Raw genomic sequence first — 20,765 nt, forward strand, 5'->3', positions numbered from 1 at the left:
TGTGAATATTGTTATACTTGATGGTGTTGTGGAGTTCCCTTAATCTATTCTCATTCTTTATTAATCTTTTTTTCTCCTGTTCAGTGTGATTGTTTCCCATTACTCTGTCCCCCCAGTCAATGATACATTCTTCTGCTTCCTCTATTACTCATTTCCTCTAGTGTATTATTATTATTATTTTAAATTTCTTTTCAGTGTACCAGAATTCATTATTTATGCACCACACCCAGTGCTCCATGCAATACGTGCCCTTCATAATACCCACCACCAGGTTCACCCACCTTCCCACCCCACCCCTGACCCTTCAGAACCCTCAGATTGTTTATCAGAGTCCATAGTCTCTCATGGTTCATCTCCCCCTTCCAATTTCCCTCAACTCCTTTCTCCTCTCATCTCCCCTTGTCCTCCATGATATTTGTTATGCTCCACAAATAAGTGAAACCATATGATAATTGACTCTCTCTGCTTGACTTATTTCACTCAGCATAATCTCTTCCAGTCCTGTCCATGTTGATACAAAAGTTGGGTATTCATCCTTTCTGATGGAAGCATAATACTCCATAGGGTATATGGCCCTCTAGTGTATTTTTAATTTCAGTTATTGAGTGCTTCATCTCTGATTGGTTCGTTTTTATGTTTTGTATCTTTTTGGTGAGAGTCTTGCTGAGATTCTCCACTCTTTTCTCAAGTCCAGTGAATATCTGTATGACCATCACTTTACATTCTCTATCAGGCATGTTACTTATCTATGTTTTACTTAGCTCTCTTGTGATTTTGTCCTTTTGTTTGGGGCATATTCCTCTGTCTCCTCATTTTATACAACTCTCTATGTATGTTTCTATATGTTAGGAAAGTTCGCTATGTCTCCTACTCTTGCAAGTAGTGGCTTTATAAAGAAAGGGTCATCTGATGCCCTATAGTGCAGTGTTTCTTGTTCACCACAATCTGGCATTTCAGAGGTGTCTTCCATGTGTATTACATGTTCCTACTGTTGTGACTGAGCCACATTTGCAGTCCAGTCATCTGCAATGGCTCTCCTTGCCTGTTGTGAACAGGTTTAGGTCCCTATGTTGTTAAGGGCCAGTCTGGGACCACCCTGGGCTTCAGTTAGGTCAGACCAGGCATTCACCAAGCTGCAGTTGAACCAAACTGCAGGCACTCTTCCTGTGTGTCCCCTGGGAATCTTTCATTGGTGGGTGGGGTCTGCAGTTTTCTGCTCCCAGACCAAGTGGGAGCCACAGGTCAAGAGTCACTTGGAGAGGTACTGGCCCAGCAGGGCTGCTTACACAATGAGTCACTGCTTTGGGTGTACTCACTGCTTTGGGTGTACTCTTGTGTCACTGCTTTGGGTGTACTCTTATGAAGCCAGTTTGGAGGGGGCAAATTCTGAGGAGAAGCCAGGGGTGGATGCCAGGAAGATCCAGGCTGGTCTGCTGTGGAAGGGGACTTGAAGCTACCAGGGAAAACTGCCAAGTCCAGGCGGGAGAGGGTAGGTTGGCAGAAGTGTTCAGGGGGTGGGGTCAGTAAGGTTTGCTGAGGTCCACTGTGGGAGGTTGCTTGGCACTGATTTGGAGAGCTGCTGAGGCTGGGTTGAAGGTAAGTCTGCAGGAGGACATGGTCGCAGAGCACACTGTTGGCAAGCCAGTGGAGAGTGTTGATGCTGCACTGGTTCCTGCAGGTGTCTATGTATCTAAGCTGGGGGGCAGGGGAGGGAAATAGTGCCCACCAGCTTTTTTATTCTTGGAGTTTCCCAATGATCCCTGCTCCTCCAGCACATGTTATGAGATTAGTAACCAAATCTCCCTCCCGTATACCCCATGCTTTTTCAAACCGCTGCTTCTATACTGTCTCTTGGCAGGGCTGTTGTGTTGTCTCTTTAATGGCCAGGACTCAGTTTCCTCTTGCTATTCCAGAGTCCAGCTACTGTTTTTCTTTTTTATAGATTCTATTTATTTATTTGATAGACAGAGATTACAAGTAGTCAGAGAGGCAGGCAGGGAGAGAGGAGGAAGCAGGCTCCCCACTGAGCAGAGAGCCCAATGTGGGGCTCGATCCCAGGACCCTGAGATCTGAGCCAAAGGCAGAGGCTTTAACCCACTGAGCCACCCAGGTGCCCCCTAGCCACTGTTTTTTTAAAGTTCCAGGTGTTAGGGTGCTTGAGTGGCTCAGTTCGTTAAGTGACTGCCTCCAGCTCAGGTCATGATCCTGGAGTCCAAGGATGAAATCCCACATCGGCTCCCTGCTCAGCAGGGAGTCTGCTTCTCTCTCTGACCCTCCCCCCTTTCATGCTCTCCCTATCTCATTTTCTCTCTCTCGCTCTCAAATAAATAAAATATTTTTTTTTTAAAAATGTTCCAGGTGTTAAGCCTCACTGATTATAAGAACTTAAGAAGTTAAGCCCCTCTGGTTTTCAAAGACAAATGTTATGGTTGGGATTCATCTTCCCATTTTGGGCCCCTGTGCCTGGGGTGCCCAGTGAGGAGTGTGCTCCTCTCTCTTCTTCTTGCTTGAAGTAGCCGTCCCTCCTGCAAATAGTCTCACAGGTCAGCTTGGTTCCCGACTATGTCTCTGCTTTCTACCCTCCTTGATGTGCCCTCTTCTCTATGTTTTGCTGTAAAGAATCTATTCTGCCAGCTTCGTGTCATTTTATGAGTTTAGGATCCTCCTACTCCACCCTCTTCCCCAGAAGTCTACAATTTCTATTAAATTTGTTTATGTTTTATAAGTGTTTTGTGGTCCAGAACGTGGTTTATCTTGGTGAATGTTCCATGTGATCTTGATAAGAATATGAGTTCTAGTGTTGTAGGATTGAGTATTCTATATAAGACAATTAGATTAAGTTGTTGATAGTGTTAAGTGGATATTTTTGTTGATTTTCAGCCTGATTGATCTATCAGCTACTGATGGAGGGGTGGCATTTAGGTTTCTGACTATAATAGTAGATTCTCTTATTTCTCCTGGCAATTGTCAGTTTTTGCCTTGATGTGCTGTTGTTAGATGCATTCATGTTTAGGATTGTTATGTTCTCTTGGAAAATTAACCTCTTTATTTTTATATTCTGCCTTTTTTGTCACTAATAAAATTCTGTGCTGAAGTTGGCCTTGTCTGAAATTTTATAGTCCTCCAGTTTTCTTTTCATTATGTTTTAGTTTAGTATACTTTTTTCTTTACTTCTTTACTTTTAAACTGAGGTTTATGTTTAAAACATGTTTCTTAAGGACAATATATAATTGCATCTTTTTTTTAATTCACCTTTTTTATTTTTTTTTAATTCTTTTAAAATGATTTTATTTTTTATTTTTTTTTTTTACTTATTTAAAATTAACATATACTATATTACTAGTTTCAGAGGTAGAATTTAGTGATTCATCAGTGCATACAACACCCAGTGCTCATTACTTCAGGGGCCCTCTTTCATGCGCATCACCCAGTTACTCCATTCCCCCACCCACCTCCCCTCCAGCAACCCTCAGTTTGTTTCCGATACTTAAGAGTCTGTTATGTTTTATCTTCCTTTCTGTTTTCATCTTATTTTACTTTCACTTCCCTTCTCCTGTGTTCATTGGTTTTGCTTTTTAAATTCCACATATGAGTGAAATCATATGTTTGTAATTCTCTGGCATATTTCACTTAGCATATAGTTGCGTCTTATTGGGATTTTTCCAAAAATTCATTCTGGCAATCTCTGCTTTTTAATTGGTCCATTTAGACCATTAACATTTAAGTTGATTATTCATTTATTTGGCTTAATATCAACCATGTTTGTAACTGTTTTCTATTCATTGCCAGATGCTTCTTTTTCTGCCTTTTTTGTTTTAATTGAGCATTGTGTAGGATTCTATTTATTTCCTTTCTTAGTGTATTGATTATATTTCCTCAAAAAAATTTTAGTGATTGCCCTGGAGTTTCTGGAGTTTACAATGTACATTTTAACTAATCCAATGTACATTTTAACTAATTTTAACTAATCCAAATCTACTTTCCAATAACACTATTCCACTCAACTCTAATTTAGGTTCAAACAAAGTATTCTCAATTCCACCCTCTTGTATCCTGTTACATTGCTGTCATTCATTTAATTATCCATGTGGGATAGTAGTCCAATACTTTTTTACTATTTGTTACTATTATTAATTTAAACAAACAATTATTTTTTGGATGAACTCAAGAACAGTGACAGATTGATGGGTACAGGATTTTCTTTCAAGTTGATCAAACCATTTTGGAACTAGAAAAAGATAGTTGTTGCACATCATGAAGGTACTAAAAACCACTGAATCATAAACTTTAATGTGGTCAATCATATGTTAATTTTACCTCAATACAAAATAAGAAGAAATTGTTTTCTTTTATCTTGGTTTGCTCCTTTTCTAATGCTCTTCTTTTTTTATGTAAATCCAAGTTTCTTACCTTTATCATTCTCCTTCTCTCTGAAGAAAATATTTTAACATTTCTTGCAGGACAGTTCTGCTGGTGAGGAATCCCTTGGTTTTTGTTTTCTGAGAAAGTTTTTTTTTTCTTTTTTTAAGATTTTATTTATTCACTTGAGAGAGAGAACAAGCAAAGGGGGAGGCAGAGGGAGAAGCAGACTTCCCACTGAACAAGGAGCCCAATGTGGGGCTCGATCCCAGGACCCTGGGATCATGACCTGAGCTGAAGGCAGGTGCTCAACCAACAGAGCCACCCAGGCACCCCATCTGAGAAAGTTTTAATTTCTTTATCACTCTTGAAGGATAATTTTGCTGGACATAGAATTCTAGGTTGGTGGATTTTTTTTCTTTCAACTCTAAATATTTCACTCAACTCTCTTCTTGCATGTGTGCCTCTGACAAGAGGTCTCTTAATTATTACTCTTTTTGATCAATTTTATTCCCCTCCCACATTTTTCAAAGATTTGGTTTTTGACTTCAGTTTTCTGCAGCTTGACTATGGTATGCTTTGGAGTAGTTGTTTTACATTTAGTATTCATCATGTTTCCTGAGCTTCTTGGCCATTATTACCTGAAATATTTATTTTGCTCCATTCTCTCTTCTTCTGGCATTCTAGTTGTTTATGTGTTACATCTTTTGAAATTATCCAACAGTTCTTGGAAGTGCTGTCCTTTTTTTTTTTTTTTTTTTTTTTTACTTTGTATTTCAGTTTGGGAATTTTCTTTTGACCTACCTTCAAGCCCACTAATTCCCTCCTCAGCTCTGGTAAATTCACTGATCAGCCCATCAAAAGCATTCTTCATTTCTATTACATTGTTTTTATTCCTAGCATTTCCTTAACTCTTTCTTAGAATTTCTACTTTTCTGCTTACATTACCCATCTGTTCTTCTATATTTTCTCATTTTTCTATTAGAGCCCTTAATATATTAATCACAGTTATTATAAATTAGCTATCTGGGAATTCTAATATGTGTATCATTTCTGATTCTAGTTCTCAAGTTTTCTTTCTCTCCGGACTTTGTTTCTGCTTGCTTTTTGGCAAGCTTGCAATTTTGTTTGTTATTGTTGAAAGTCATATATGTTAAATTGGGTAATGGGAACTGAGGTTAAATAAGCCACTTGTATGTGGATTTATATTAATCTGGCCAGTAATTGGGCTTGGTTTGGTGTTTGCTGTAACTATAGGTGCCAGAAGCTTTAAATTGCTTTAAGGTTCTTGTTTTTGTCTCCCTTTTTGACTTTAGACATGCCTAAGTTTCTCTCATCAGAGACTGTATATATCTTACAGTTCTATTCTAATCTATCTAATTCTATTCTAATCTACACTATTTTACTGAAGCCTTTTTGATGTAGTAAGGTATGAGCTAGGGGAGCCTTGTACAATCTCCCACTTAAATGTCAGTCTTTTAGTGGGCCTGCATCTCTGGTATGTGACCTCCAGAAATGTTTATTCCTGTATAGCTTCCTCCTAACTGATTGAGACTGAAAGTCTAGAGGAGACAGGAGTGAAAGGAGTAACCTTCCCTACGATTCTGGGACAGGGATCTGGTACACACTTTCTCCCTGAAGAGCAGGCCTTTGTTGTGGAAAAGGCTCTGGGTCTATTTCACAAAGATTATTTTTCCTCTCCGCCTGCCAAATCCATGAGGGGATTTTTCTCTAGTCTTCACGGTGAGATCTGGTGGAGTTTCCCCTTAAATTATAACCATAAGGACTTTCTTGATCTCACACTCAGCTTCCCGTAATTTGTCAAAATTACCATTTAAGTGTTCCTTACCACCAGTTTATGGCTCCAGTAGTTTCTTCTCCATGTAAACAGATTCTCAACTATGACTCTCTGGATTCATCTGTCTCTACAGACCTTGGGTTGGTAGTTTGCCCTGCAAACTCAGTTCCCTGGATGGGCTCAAGAAAAGTCATTGATTTTTAATTTGTCTGGCTTTTCCTTGGGTAGTAATAGGAGTGACACCTTCTAAGCTCTTTACATGACAGAGCTAAAACTCTGTACAATATATTTTTAGTTCCATTCATTCTTCAATTCATATCATGCAGCTTCAGTTTCTACAACCAAGAACTTCCATACATGGTTGTACAACTTGATCAGGATAGTCGCTATGGTGACTCTACTTTTAATCCACTGAATTGTGGAACCAAAGTCCATCTCCATGTCATGAAATCTAATGGACACTTTTCACGACTTGGCAGAATTTAACATGTTTAACTACTTCTTTTTTTCTTTGAAACACTCTCCTCTAATGGCTTCTCTAGCACCAAAACATGTTGGTTTCCCTCCTAATTTACATGTTACCCTTTGCCATCTCCTTTACTTTCTCCTCTTCCTTCACTAATCTTTTTTTTTAAATATTTTATATATTTATTAGAGAGAGAGAGAGAGATCACAAGTAGGCAGAGAGGCAGGCATAGAGAGAGGAGGAAGCAGGCTCCCTGCCAAGCAGAGAGCCCGATGTGGGGCTTGATCCCAGGACCCTGAGATCATGACCTGAGCCGAAGGCAGAGGCTTAACCCACTGAGTCACCCAGGCGCCCCTCCTTCACTAATCTTTAAATGATTCTTTGCATTTGCTCCTCAGGTGATCTTACTTAGACCCAAATGTTTTAGATATTATACAATAATGAGTTACAAATTCATACCTCCAGCAAGAATTTTCCCCTTACCTTTCCAAATCATAAGTTCAACGGACCACTGGCATTCCGGTTTAGAGGTCTTATAAGCAGATTCTATGTAGTGTGGATAAAGTGGACTCTCCAGTTTCCCTATAAATCTGTTCTTCCCACAGGAGTCACCATAACAGTCCATGACACCATTATCCTCCCAGTCCCCCCCCCTTTTTAATAAAGATTTTATTTATTTGTCAGAGAGAGAGAGAACACAAGCAGAGGTTACAGCAGGCAGAGCAGGCAAGGGAGAAGTAGGCTCCTCCTGGCTGAGCAAGGAGCCTCATATGGGACTCAATCCCAGGACCCTGGGATCATGACCTCAGCTGAGGGCAGATGCTTAACCAACTGAGCCACCCAGGAGTCCCACCTCCTAGTTTCTCAAGGAAACGCTCCTTAACTAATCTCAATGCCCTCACTCTATCCCCACCCTACAATCCATTTTCCATATGACAGTAGATAGTTTTGAAACATATTATATCAAGTTTCCAATTTCAGACTAGATGGAGTAAATGCATTTCATTTTACTTCTGCCACTATTCATAATGAAAGAAAAAGCCTAGACAACATACATTTCACCCACAGAAATACTGAAAGACACAGAAAGGAAAGTAGATGTAACTTAGGGACCTTGAGATTCTAAGAGAGCCCTACCCGCGAGTTCCCCGAATTTTTCCTTGTCTCCTCTATACTCTGGCAAGCACAGAAGAAAACAAGCCCCAAGAAAGGCCTGAGTTCTTTATCCAGAAGACCAGAAAGACCTATTGGTGGCCCAGAAGGACAGAAGTTTTTTAACACACCTGTGTATTCTTGCACCACCCACCATACAAAAAAAGAGCCGCTCCCAGTTCCCATTATAATAGGTGCTGCAGCAGTGAAGCCACTGGCCGGAACCCTGTGTTTCCTCCCACATCCTGCAGTAATGAGGAGCCTCCCCTACCCTGTGGAGCCTAAAGGTAGAAGTCGGACTCTCACCCCTCTGCAATAAGGAGGAAGTGCCTTTCATTCAGGACGCTCCTGGGCAGAGCTCTTGACTTTCATCCCCACCCTTCAGTACCAGAGAGGCCGAGCTAATTACCACTTCTTTTCATGCATAAAACACACACACACACACACACACACACACACACACACACAGGAGGCAGTGCCTCATCCTGCAGCACCTGTAGGTAGAACTCTGACTTCAACCTCTGCCTTCCGATTACAATGTGGGACCCCCCTTGGAGAGCCTGTGGATGGAATTCCCAGTCACCCCCACCCTGTAATAAGGAAGCCATGAAGCAGTGAGGCAGTACCCCCTCCCCGTGGCGCCTGTGGGCAGGACTTTGACCAACCAATGCCCTGTAATAACAAGGAAACACAGCTTCCCCTCCCTACCTGGTTCTGTGGGACTGTTGGGTGGAGTCCTTTATTCCTGTTAACACAAAAGTGGGACAAAATAGCCCTGCAGTAGCTCTATAAATTAAATTGACATTTGAACCACAATCTACAAAAGGGATCTAAGACCTGCATTCTGATCCTAAACAGATTAACTACTGGATAACGTGAAAGATTTAAATAGGAATTAGAATCTAACTTTATAATACTTAAAATAGTCAGGGGATACAATCCAAAAATTACTCATCAGACCAAGAAAAAGGAAAGTCTCAACTGAAAAAAGATAGATATCATATGACACAAATGTCATGTGATTAGAACAAAGTAAAAGAAACATTTCTAAACTGTAGCCAAACCTTAAAAGATATGTTATTTTCTTTTCTTTTTTTTTTTTTTCAAAGATTTTATTTATTTATTTGGCAGAGAAAGATCACAAGTAGGCAGAGAGGCAGGCAGAGAGAGAGAGAGGAGGAAACAGGCTCCCTGCTGAGCAGAGAGCCCGATGTGGGACTCGATCACAGGACCCTGAGATCATGACCTGAGCCGAAGGCAGCAGCTTAATCCACTGAGCCACCCAGGCACCCCAGTGTGCTAGTGTTTTATTAGGGAGTTTTGCATCTATGTTTATCAGAGATATTGGCCCGCAGTTTTCTTTTCTTCTGGTGTCTTTGTCTCGTTTTGGTACCAGTCAGGCTGGCCTCATGAAACGAGTTTGGAAGTGTTCCCTCTTTTAGATTTTGGAAGAATTGAAGAAGGATTCGTATTAATTTTTCTTTGAATGTTTGATAGAATTCACCCGTGAATCCTTCTATCTGTTTCTGGGTTTTCTTTCTTGGGAGATATTTGATTATTGCTTCAATCTCTTTATTTGTCACTGGCCTGTGCAGGCTTTCTCTTCTTGATTCAGTGTTACTAGTTGTATGTTTCTAGGAATTTATCTATCCTTTCTGGTTTATCTAATTTGTTAGCACATAGTTGTTTATAATAGTCTTTTATGATTCTTTTTATTTTTGAAACACCTATTGTAATGTCTCCTCTTTCTGGTTTTATTTATTTTTTTTTAAAGATTTTATTTATTTATCTGACAGAGAGAGTGATCACAAGTAAGCAGAGAGACAGGCAGAGAGACGGGGGTGTGGGGGGGGAAACAGGCTCCCTGCTGAGCAGAGAGCCTGATGGGGGACGCGATCCCAGGACCCTGAGATCATGACCTTAGCCAAGGCAGAGACTTAACCCACTGAGCCATTCAGGTTTCCCTCTGGTTTTATTTATTTGAGTCTTTTTTTTTTTCTTAGTCTAGTTTAGGATTTGTCCATCTTATTTATATTTCAAAAGACTAATTCTTAGTTTCATTGATTTTTTTCCCTATTGCTTTTGTGTTCTCTGCTTATCTCTGCTCTGATCTTTATTATTTCTTTCCTTCTTCTCACTTTGTGCTTAGTTTGTTCTTTTTCTAGTTCATTGAGGTATAAAGTTGGGTTGTGTGTTTGAGATTGTTTCTCTTTTTTAATATAGGCATTTATTGCTTCCCTCATAAGTACTGCTTTTGAAATATACCATAAGTTGTGTTTTTGTTTTTGTTTTTCTTGAGATCTTTGTAAACTTCCCTTTTGTTTTCTTCCTTGATCCAGTGGTTGTTCAAGAGTATGTTGTTCAGTTTCCCTGTAGGTGTAGGCCCTGAAGACTTGGGCCTCCATATGTTTGTACCGGTTTGAAAATAAAAAGAGCACCATCCAGAATGTAGTAGTCACTATACATGTTACCTAGACACAGGTATGGAAGTCTGGTGAAAGCTTCCATAACAAAACCAGCTTTTCTGAAAACTTAAGGCAGACTACTCACTTGTTCTTCCCAACTCTGTCCCTGGATTTCTAAAATTTCTGATGGTTTCTCCACTTGCCACTTGTTTTCCACATAATGATGGAAGGGTAAAAGCAGGGCAAGGATGGCCCTGCCTCTAGATGGCTCCAAGACACTTCTGATATCTTTAAATAAGTCACAGGCTGATCATATCAGTCCAGCAAATTCAAGCAACTGATGTATTCATTCATTCAATTCATTCAATGCAACTGGAAGCATTCATTCTGCCATTCATTTATTCCAAGTACTCTGTAGTTCTTCTTCTGAAGCTGCCATATCATACTTTCAGATAGCTCAGTGGCATACATTTCTTCAAAATGAGGGCTCATGATTTTTGTGACTTCTCCATATCCAGCACTGAAATCAAGAAGTCTCTGGATTTTCCAGTCTGCATTAGTGTTTAGCACTCTCTTAAACTCATCTGGTGTTATGTAGGGCACGTATTGCATGGAGCACTGGGTGTGGTGCATAAACAATGAATTCTGTTATGCTGAAAAGAAATAAATAAAAAATAAAAATTTTTTAAAAAACCTCATCTGGTGAAAACACAAACATTGAGCCTCTTCCTAGCAACCCACTGATAGATGTTCTAGACATAAACAGTTTAAAAACAGATGACACAAAAGAGTGATATAATTGAATAAACAACCAGCCCGATTTCTCAACACTGTTGTTTAAAATCTGGGTTCCTTGATCAAGGTAACTCTGAAAAAAGACAGCCTGGAATGATTAGCATAACTCCTCTCCATTGTACACATCCTACTGGTAGTTCCCCTTCCTGCCACCTGCTGCCACCAAGGTACCCTTGTCACATTCACTTAAAGGGAGTGGGTGGCTGTGTTCCACAGAGTCCACATCCTCTGCGCTAGCCATGTGGTTGCAAGGCTCAGGCACATCCCACCCAGGAGCAGTTTCATTCGGGGCCACAGTTGCTCTTTTGATCACTGCTAGCACCTGGGTGAGGAGGAGAAGGTGCTGCCTGGCAGCGTTAGAGCCATTGTTCCCAACTTGCCCCTCCTGCCCCTCTCCATCACTTCACTTTCAGCCTATGTGTGTCTTTAAGTCTAAAGTGAATCCCTTGTGGACCACATATTCCTGGATCTTGGCTTATGGTTGTTTTTATCCATTCAGACACTCTATACCTTTTGATTGGGAATTTAATCCATTTACGTTTAAGAAATTGTTGATAGGTGAGGACTTAATATTACCATTTGTTAATTGTTTTCTGTCTAATTTGCAGCTGCTTTATTCCTCTCTTTCCCTATTGATGTCTTCCTTTGCTATTTGATGGGGGCGTTGTAGTGCTTGGCCATGATCCTTTTTATCTTTTGTATCTCTACTATAGGTTTTTCTTTATGATTACCTTGAGGCTTGCATAAATTATCTTGTAGTTAAAGAGTCTATTTTAAATTGGTAGAACTTCAATTACATATATAAACTACATTTATGTGCCCCATTTGTGTTCTTATTGTCAGAGACTCCTTTACTTCTTTTTGCATTGTATATCCATTAACAATTTTTCTTTTTTATCTTTTAGATTAGCTTTAAAAATAATTTATGCATCACCATTACAATTTCACCATGTTGTGCATTCGTCGAAATAGTTCTCTATACCAGTGAGATTTATGCTTTCATATGCTGGGATCCACATTGGTGAAGACTGCAGGGGCCCTCAGTAGAGAAGGCTGTGGAGGTTCATGGTGGTGGTGAGGACTGCTGGGGCCTCCCTGCTCTACTTCTCCCTCATGGGAAGTTGTAGCCTGCAGAATTCCTCTTGACATTGAACTGTGCTGGACTGATGGTTAGAGTAATGGAGATTAAGTGCCTCCCGTACTTTTCTGTGGAGCATCTTCAGTTTTTGTGCTTCACTGGGTTGCTGAAGTTTTAACACTCTGGAGCTCTCCCAAAGCTATTTTTGCCCATGGAGAGCTGTTAAATGTTATTGTGAGAGAACCTCCTCCTCTGCCATCTTATTGATGTCACTCCTCTTTTGTTAATTTTGCTTTTTAATTTTTTCCAGTTTTACTGAGATAAAATTGACATACTAGTTTAAGGCTTGACTATGTTAGTTTAAGGCTTGAAGTCATTTCCATAATATGTTGAGTTAACATCCTTTATCTCATATAGATACAAAAAAAAAGGGGGGGGGGAAGCAGAGGAAGGAAGAAAGGAAGGGAGGGAGAGTGGGTGGGTTCCTTCTTGTGATGAGAATTCTTAAGAATTGGTCTCTTAACAACTTTCCTATATACCATACAACAGCATTAATGGTAGTCACCATGCTGTATATCACATCCCCAGTACTTATTTATCTTGTAAATAAAGTTTGGGTCTTTCCCCACCTTCCTTCAATTCTCCTTCCCCACTGCCTGCCTCTGGTAATCATAAATCTGATCTCTTTTTCCATAAATTTGTTTTTTTTTAAGTTCCCCATATAAGTGAGATCATCCAGTATTTGTCTTTCTCTGACTTATTTCACTTAACATAATTGCCCTCATGTTGTCACAAATGTCAGGATTTCCTTGGGGTTTATTTTATGGCTGAATAATGTTCCACTCTGTATATATAGTATATCACAACTTCTTTACCTGTTGTTCTGTCACTGGACACAGGTTGTTTCCATGTGTTGGCTATTATAAATAATGCTGCTATGAATACAGAGGTGTGGATATCTTTTGGGTTAGTGTTTTCATTTCCTTTGAATATATTCTCAAAGGTGAAATTGCTAAATCATATGGTCATTCTATTTTTGTTTGTTTGTTTGTTTTTATAACCCTCCATTCTGTTTTCCATAGTAGCTGTACCATTTGCACAATGTACGTGGGTTCCCTTTCTTCTGTATCTAGGTCAGCATTTATTATCTCTTGTCTTTGATTAAGGCTATCCTAATCGCCAAACCCATCTCATTGTGGGTTTGATTTGCATTTTCCTAATAACTGGTCATGTTGAGCATCTTTTCAAGTACCCATTGGCCATTTTTATGTCTTCTTTGGAAAAATCCCACTTGATCATCATGTATGATCTATATAATGTGCTATTGAATTTGGTTGGCTAGTATGTAGTTGAGAATTTTTGCACCTATATTCATCAGAAATACTGGACTATAATTTGTCTTCTAGAGTTGTCCTCTTCTGGCTTTGGTATCAGGGTAATGCTGGCTTTGTAAAATGAGTTTGGGAGCATTTTGTTCTCTTTGAATTTTCAGAAGAGTTTGAGAAGGATAGGCATTAATTCTTCATTAAATTCTTGGCAAAATTTATCAATAAAACCTTTATTTTTAATAATAGTCATCCTAATGGATGTGAAGTTGTATCTCACCATGCTTTTGATATTCATTTCCCTAATGATTAGTGACATCAAATATCTTTTCATGCGCTTATTGGCTATTGTATAATCTTCTCTGGATAAATGCTATTCAGGTCCTTTGCCTATTTTTTAATTGGCTTTTGTTGTTGTTGAGTTTTAGAAGTTCCCTATATATTCTATATATTAATCCATTGTATTATATGTGATTTGCAAATATTTTCTTCCATTCTGTGAGTTGTCATTTTATTCTTTAGATAGTGTCTTTTGGTACACAAAAGCTTTAAATTTTGATGAGGTCTCATTTGTCTATTTTTCCTTTAGTTGCCTATGCTTTTGGAGTCATACCCCCAAAAAATCAATGCCAGAGCACCTGGGTGTATCAGTCGGTTAAGAGTCTGCCTTGGGTGGCTCAGTGGGTTAAATTAAAGCCTCTGCCTTCAGCTCAGGTCATGATCCCAGGGTCCTGGGATTGAGCCCCACATCGGGCTTTCTGCTCAGCAGGGAACCTGCTTTCCTCTCTCTCTCTGCCTGCCTCTCTGCCTACTTGTGATCTCTGTCTGTCGAATAAATAAATAAAATCTTAAAAAAAAAAAAAGAAAAAAAAAGAGTCTGCCTTTGCCTCAGGGCATGATTACAGGGTCCTGGGATCGAGTCCTGCAACAGGCTCCTTGCTCAGTGGGAGCCTGCTTCCCCCTCTGCCTGCCACTCTCCCTGCTTATGCTCTCTTTCTCTCTGTCAAATAAATGAATAAATAAATAAATATTTTTTTAATTGATGCCAGATCCAGTGTCATGAAGATTTCTGTCTGTTTTCTTCCAGAGATTTTATACTTTTACCTTTTAGGTTTAAAGAATGCACTGTTGATACACCCAATAACTTGGATGGATGCTGAGTTGAAAAGTCAATTTTAAGTGTTGCATTCTGTATGATTCCATTTATTGAAGATTTTAGAGGTGACAAAACTGTACTAATTGAAAACAGATAAGCGGTTACCAGAAGTTCGAGTTAGCAGGCAGTTGTGACTCTTAAGGGTTAACAGGGGGGAGTTTCTAATTTGTGTCAGAACGGTTCCATAATTTGTATTCTATAACAGTTCTATATTGTGGTGATGGTTACATAAATCTAGACATATGATAAAATTTCACAGAACTATACCAAAAAAGGAAGCACTTTGTAGAAAGAATGATGAAATCTTAGTAAGATTCATGCATGAGTTAACAGTGTTTTACCATCAATTTCCTGGGTTTTGACATGCACTAAGATTATATAAGTTATTGTCATTGGGGAAAGCTGACTCACTTCTTGTGAGTCAAACAATTTTTAAAAAAGTAGTTATCATTCTATTTTAAAACATCTTTTATCATTTGCCCATTGTACTAAGAATAAAATCCAAACTATTTTCCAGGACCGATGATACTTAGCATGATGTGGTTCCTGCCTGTCTTTCATCTAAACTTTTCCTGTACTATTTCTCTCTTACTACATTCTAGCCATTATCTTCCTTTCAAGTCCTCAATCGTGATAATTCCTCTCCTCCCTCAGACTCTTTGTAACTGTTGTTCATTCTGTCTGGAATATTCTTCTCATAGCTGTATTATGTGAACTATACTCTCTTCTGGGTGGTGAGATTTTTTTTCTTCTTTAATCCAAGTTTAGGAGGCAGAACCTCGAGGCAGTAGTGCAGTTTGGGTCATATTGAAGTGTTTGAAAGACAAGCAAAATCACCGTTAAAAATCTAGTTGGGGGGGCACCTGGATGGCTCAGTTGGTTAAGCGACTGCCTTCAGCAGTCCCGGGATCGAGTTCTACATTAGACTCCCTGCTTCTCCCTCTGACCTCTCTTCTCTCATGCTCTCTCTCTCTCTCCCAAATAAATAAATAAAATATTTTTTTAAAAAATCTAGTTAGGTACATGGATATGAGCTAGATTTAAAATTTGGGATCTGGGTCATACAATTTGAGCAGTTTTATAGGAATTAAATGATACTTGAAGCCATGAGATTACCTAGGAAGAGAACGTACTGTGAGAATGCTACTGGGAGGAAGAGAATCTGGGATCAAGCCTGGGGATCTCTAATAGAGCAAGGAGCAAATGGTAACATGAAAGCCAAGTAAGAGTGTTTCAAAGGGGGAGATTAGTCCAATGTATCAAATGCTGCTAAAAAAAATGAGATGAATATTAAGTTTCTATAATGATATATTGATGTTATAACTAGAAAAATACTTTTAAAAAAATAATACAGAGTTTGATATCAGCATCATGAAATTTTTTTTTCAGCATAACAGCATAACAAAAACATTCCTTGTTTTTGCACCACACCCAGTGCTCCATGCAATCCGTGCCCTCTCTAATACCCACCACCCTGGTTCCCCCAACCTCCCACACCCCACCCCTTCAAAACCCTCAGATTGTTTTTCAGAGTCCATAGTCTCTCGTGGTTCATCTCCCCTTCCAATTTCCCCCAACTCCCTTCTCCTCTCTAACTCCCCATGTCTTCCATGCTATTTGTTATGCTCCACAAATAAGTGACACCATATGATAATTGACTCTCTCTGCTTGACTTATTTCACTCAGCATAAACTCTTCCAGTCCCATCCATGTTGCTACAAAAGTTGGGTATTCATCCTTTCTGATGGAGGCATCATACTCCATAGTGTATATGGACCACATCTTCCTTATCCATTCGTCCGTTGAAGGGCATCTTGGTTCTTTCCATAGTTTGGTGACCGTGGCCATTGCTGCTATAAACATTGGGGTACAGATGGCCCTTCTTTTCGCTACATCTGTATCTTTGGGGTAAATACCCCGGAGTGCAATTGCAGGGTCATAGGGAAGCTCTATTTTTTTTTTAAGATTTTATTTATTTATCAGAGAGAGAGAGGGGGGGAGAGAGCGAGCACAGGCAGACAGAGTGGCAGGCAGAGGCAGAGGGAGAAGCAGGCTCCCTGCTGAGCAAGGAGCCCGACGTGGGACTCGATCCCAGGACGCTGGGATCATGACCCGAGCCGAAGGCAGCTGCTTAACCAACTGAGCCACCCAGGCGTACCAGCTCTATTTTTAATTAATGAAATTTCTTTTGTCGTAGATTACTAACAATAAACTGGCAGAGTCCTTTCAGAAACATTTCAATAGTATGTATCAAGAGTTTTAAAGTGTACATATGAAGCTTTTGACCCAGTAATCATATTCCCAGAATATAATTAAAAGAAATAGTCCTTACTGTGGAAAAGACTGTACATCTGATTATATTTATGGCAGTAATATTCATAATAGTGAAAAAAATAAAAAATTACCTCAATGTCCAGTAGGGGAGTGTTCAGTCAATGATGATAATTCACCCAATGGACTACCATAGTGTCATTAAAAATGGTGTTTATATAGACTGCTAGTTCTGTGGATACGTAACAGATGCCTATACTTGGTAAATTCTAAGAAATATAGTGTTTTTTATTTTTATTTATTTTTATAATTTCTATGTGTTAATTTTTGCCATATTTATATATGTATTTTATATTATATATAATATATATTATATATTTAAACGTGTTTTTTATAGATAAAACATTTTTTTCCATAAAACATGTTTTTAAGCTTGTTTGAGTGATTATCTTAAATTTTCTTAAACTATCCTTTTTTCTATTATATTTTTGGCATATGTCACTTATTATGTTTTATTCCTGTCTTATTCTATGCTACAGCTATTCCTTTCCTTTGCAGTTCTATGAAAGACAGTTGTATTTAAGATTCTGAATAGCGAAAAAAAATAAAATAAAATTTGGAATAGTGAATAATATTTTTAGAAATAAAATTTAAAATATCCATTATTTATTATATAGAGACAAATCTATGCTTCTCTATCAAAATCAATAAATGTGTATTCTTCAGGGAGGCCTTACCTGACCACAGTCACTCTCAAAATTAGGTTAAATCCTATTAGATAACCCCACAGTCCCAATGAATACTCTCTAACTGAGATTCATCATAGCGATCTCAAAGCCTCCTTTGTTGATGGTTGACATTTCTAGGAAATTAACTGGTGCATTATTGGAGGATTAGGGCAGAAGGAAGCCATGGAATTTTATTTTATTTATTTTTTATATGAGAGTTTTATTTATTTATTTTGAGAGAGAGAGAGTGTGTGTGAGCATGGGGAGGGACAGAGGCAGGAGAGAGGGAATCTCTAACAAACTGCACACTGAACATGGAGCTGGAAGTGGACTGGATCTCAGGACCACGAGACCAGAACCTGAGCTGAAACCAGGAGTCAGGGGCTTCACCAGCTGAGCCCACCAGGTGCCCCAGAAGCTGTGGAATTTTGGACTGACCCTCATTATCTGATTTTTTATTCTAGGAATTCCCTATAATAATACCATTGCCTCCATCCCAAAAATACCTATTGGGAAAAATTCCCTTCAATTCAACTACTCCTTAAATCTCATTAGAAAAAGAGGAGGCTTGTCAGATCTATTGTTAGACAAAGAGAATTTCTGTTAGAGCCTCCAGATGTCATTTGAAACCTACCTTGAAAGATTTCATTGGGGGTGACTGGGTGGCTGTCGATTAAGTGTCTTACTTCAGTTCAGGTGGTGATCTCAGAGTCCTGGGATGGAGCCCCATGTGGACCCCAATGTGATTCCCTGCCTGGGGTCTGAGTAGGGTCCAAATAGGGCTGTACACTCAGTAGGGAGTCTGCTTCTCCCTCTCCCTCTGCCCCTGCCCCACTTGTGTTTTGTTTCTCTCTCAAATAAATAAAATCTTTTTTTTAAAGAATAGGTTGTTTTGAAGTCAGATTTATATAGAAACAATTCTAACAGATTAGTTTTAGAAACTCCATTGCACAGTTCATTGAAATTAAAACATGAGGGCATTTATTTAAAGGTCCCCATAATCTCAATTCATTTGGAAATCTGATTATGTATAGTTTTTTCAACATGTTGGAAATGGTATTACAACTTCTTTGTGTTTCATAAAGTTCAACGGGGAGGAAACTATATGGTAAAAAACAAACAAAAAAACCCTGACTCTTGAAAGTCTGGTAAATGTATAAATATAAATAATGTCTTAGCTAACATGTCAAAGTCAATATATCATGACTTAATTTCAGAATAATTTTATTTATGAAAAGTGAAAAGAGGATTTTTTTTTTTTTTTTTTTTACAGAATTCTATAGTACTTACCAAGCAGTTGGCCACTTTGGGACAGAAGCCTGGCATATACACAACTCTGAAGAGAAAAACTTATTTGCCACATGACAAAATGGAGAATGGGTATTTAATTTTAAAATTTCATACATAAATTTTATTTTTTCAGTTTAGTAAAATAACTATCAAATTTAAAGTAAAAGAAATTTACTCTAAAACCTTAGTGGAATTTCATATAATATGTGTCATTTCCAAGTAGCTTCTTTCATGATGCACCCCCAAAACTGAAATAATCACAACTAGTTACCAACTTAGAGACTGCCAGTCACACTTCTGGATTATCATTTTACAACCGATAGTAACAGCTAAACTTCAGTCCCAGGGCCTCATTCAGGATGTCACCAAATTCTGCCACTATCTCCAGATGCTGCTTGCCGGTTCCAAAAAAGTGAACCCCAGTGGTGTGACTTATGCCACAACCGCTGGCACCCTCAGCACACACATATAACACAACAGATCCCACCTGAAAGTAAAATCTGTTAATTCAGTAAGTGATTATGGTGTTTAGACAGCCTTTCTTAATCTATTACAGCTAGACACAGGGCAAGGGGCTTATATCTACAAAACACAATTTCTGCCCTCAGTGATCTTACCTTAGTTGGGACTTAAGTAAACAAACAGAGGCAACCCAGGTGAAATGGACGAGAGGGAGCGCGAATCGAGGCTCGGATGAAAGGGAATCAAGCTGGACTTCCCTAAAGAGGGGACATCTACATTATTGAAAAGAAATAAAAGTTAGCCAATTGGGGGAGCACTCCAAACAGAGAGGCAGCATAGACAAGAGCCTTCAAACAGACCGGAGGAAGCAGATACATTTCGGTAGATGCAAAGTTAAGGGTGACGTTCAGAGAGAGAAGATGTTTTAAACAATCATAATAATCTGGGGCCAAAATTCTTGCTGACTCTGCAAAACTTTTGGGAGATAGGGAGGTAGGAGAAACCGTCATTATAAAAACCAGCTAAAGGCTTGTCTGATTTCGTGGGCCAGTAGGAAGGCTACAGGCACCTTTTGTTTCTTCTCTATTATTGACTATACGGAGCTTCCTAGGATTCACCGTTTTAAAGTGTACAATTCATGGCTTTTAGTATATTGACACAGTTGTGGAACTATCACCCTTGTTTAATTCTACAACATCTTTATCAACTCAGAGAGAAACCCTATTCTCTCCTCCTCCTAGCCTTTGGTACCACTAATCTATTTTGTGTCTCGATGGATTTGCCAATTCTGGATATTTCATATTAAAAGAATCATACAATGTATGGTCTTTTGCGACCAGTTTCTTTCACTTAGCATGTTTTCAGGGTTCATCCATGTTGTGGCATGTATCAGTATTCCATTTTTTTTTTTTTTAAAGATTTTATTTATTTATTTGACAGAGAGAAATCACAAGCAGGCAGAGAGGCAGGCAGAGAGAGAGAGAGGAGGAAGCAGGCTCCCTGCTGAGCAGAGAGCCCGATGCGGGACTCGATCCCAGGACCCTGAGATCATGACCTGAGCCGAAGGCAGCGGCTTAACCACTGAGCCACCCAGGCGCCCTCAGTATTCCATTTTTAAAAAGGAATAAAAATTGCCAAATAATATTCCATTACATGGATATGCCAACTTCTAAAAAATTTCGTTTTGGTTTTGTCCACTTTCAGGCTATTATGAATAGTGCTGCTGTAAACATTTATTTACAAGTTTTTGTGCAGACATAATGTTTTTATTTCTCCTGTGTGTATACCTAGGATTGAAATTTTGAGTCATATTGTATCTAATTTCATTTCTTTGTTGTCAGAGAAAATATCTGTGCTGTTTCAATTCTCTCCTATGCATTGAAGTTTATTTTATGGCCCAACATACAGTCTGTCTTGGGGGATTTTCCCTGCCCACTTGTGAAGAATGTTTAGTCTGCTGTTGTTGGGTGGGGCGTCCTGT

The 20,765-nt window shown here is 39.0% G+C and overlaps 1 protein-coding gene and 1 pseudogene across 1 annotated transcript in view; one reads left to right on the top strand and one right to left on the bottom strand.

The window, feature by feature from the left end:
- The window catches only part of CATSPERE (catsper channel auxiliary subunit epsilon), a 141,249-nt gene that overhangs the window by 53,171 nt on the left and 67,313 nt on the right, over window positions 1–20,765 (top strand). The window contains exon 8 of the mRNA XM_045084664.1: window positions 18,807–18,913. Coding sequence (XP_044940599.1) covers window positions 18,807–18,913 — 107 coding nt within the window. The remainder of the gene's footprint in view (window positions 1–18,806; window positions 18,914–20,765) is intronic.
- On the bottom strand, window positions 1,243–11,260 carry LOC106006231 (annotated as a pseudogene).

Source organism: Mustela putorius, unplaced genomic scaffold (genome assembly GCF_011764305.1).
Source record: "Mustela putorius furo isolate JIRA1106 unplaced genomic scaffold, ASM1176430v1.1 tig00000785_pilon_pilon_pilon, whole genome shotgun sequence".
Classification (NCBI taxonomy): domain Eukaryota; kingdom Metazoa; phylum Chordata; class Mammalia; order Carnivora; family Mustelidae; genus Mustela; species Mustela putorius.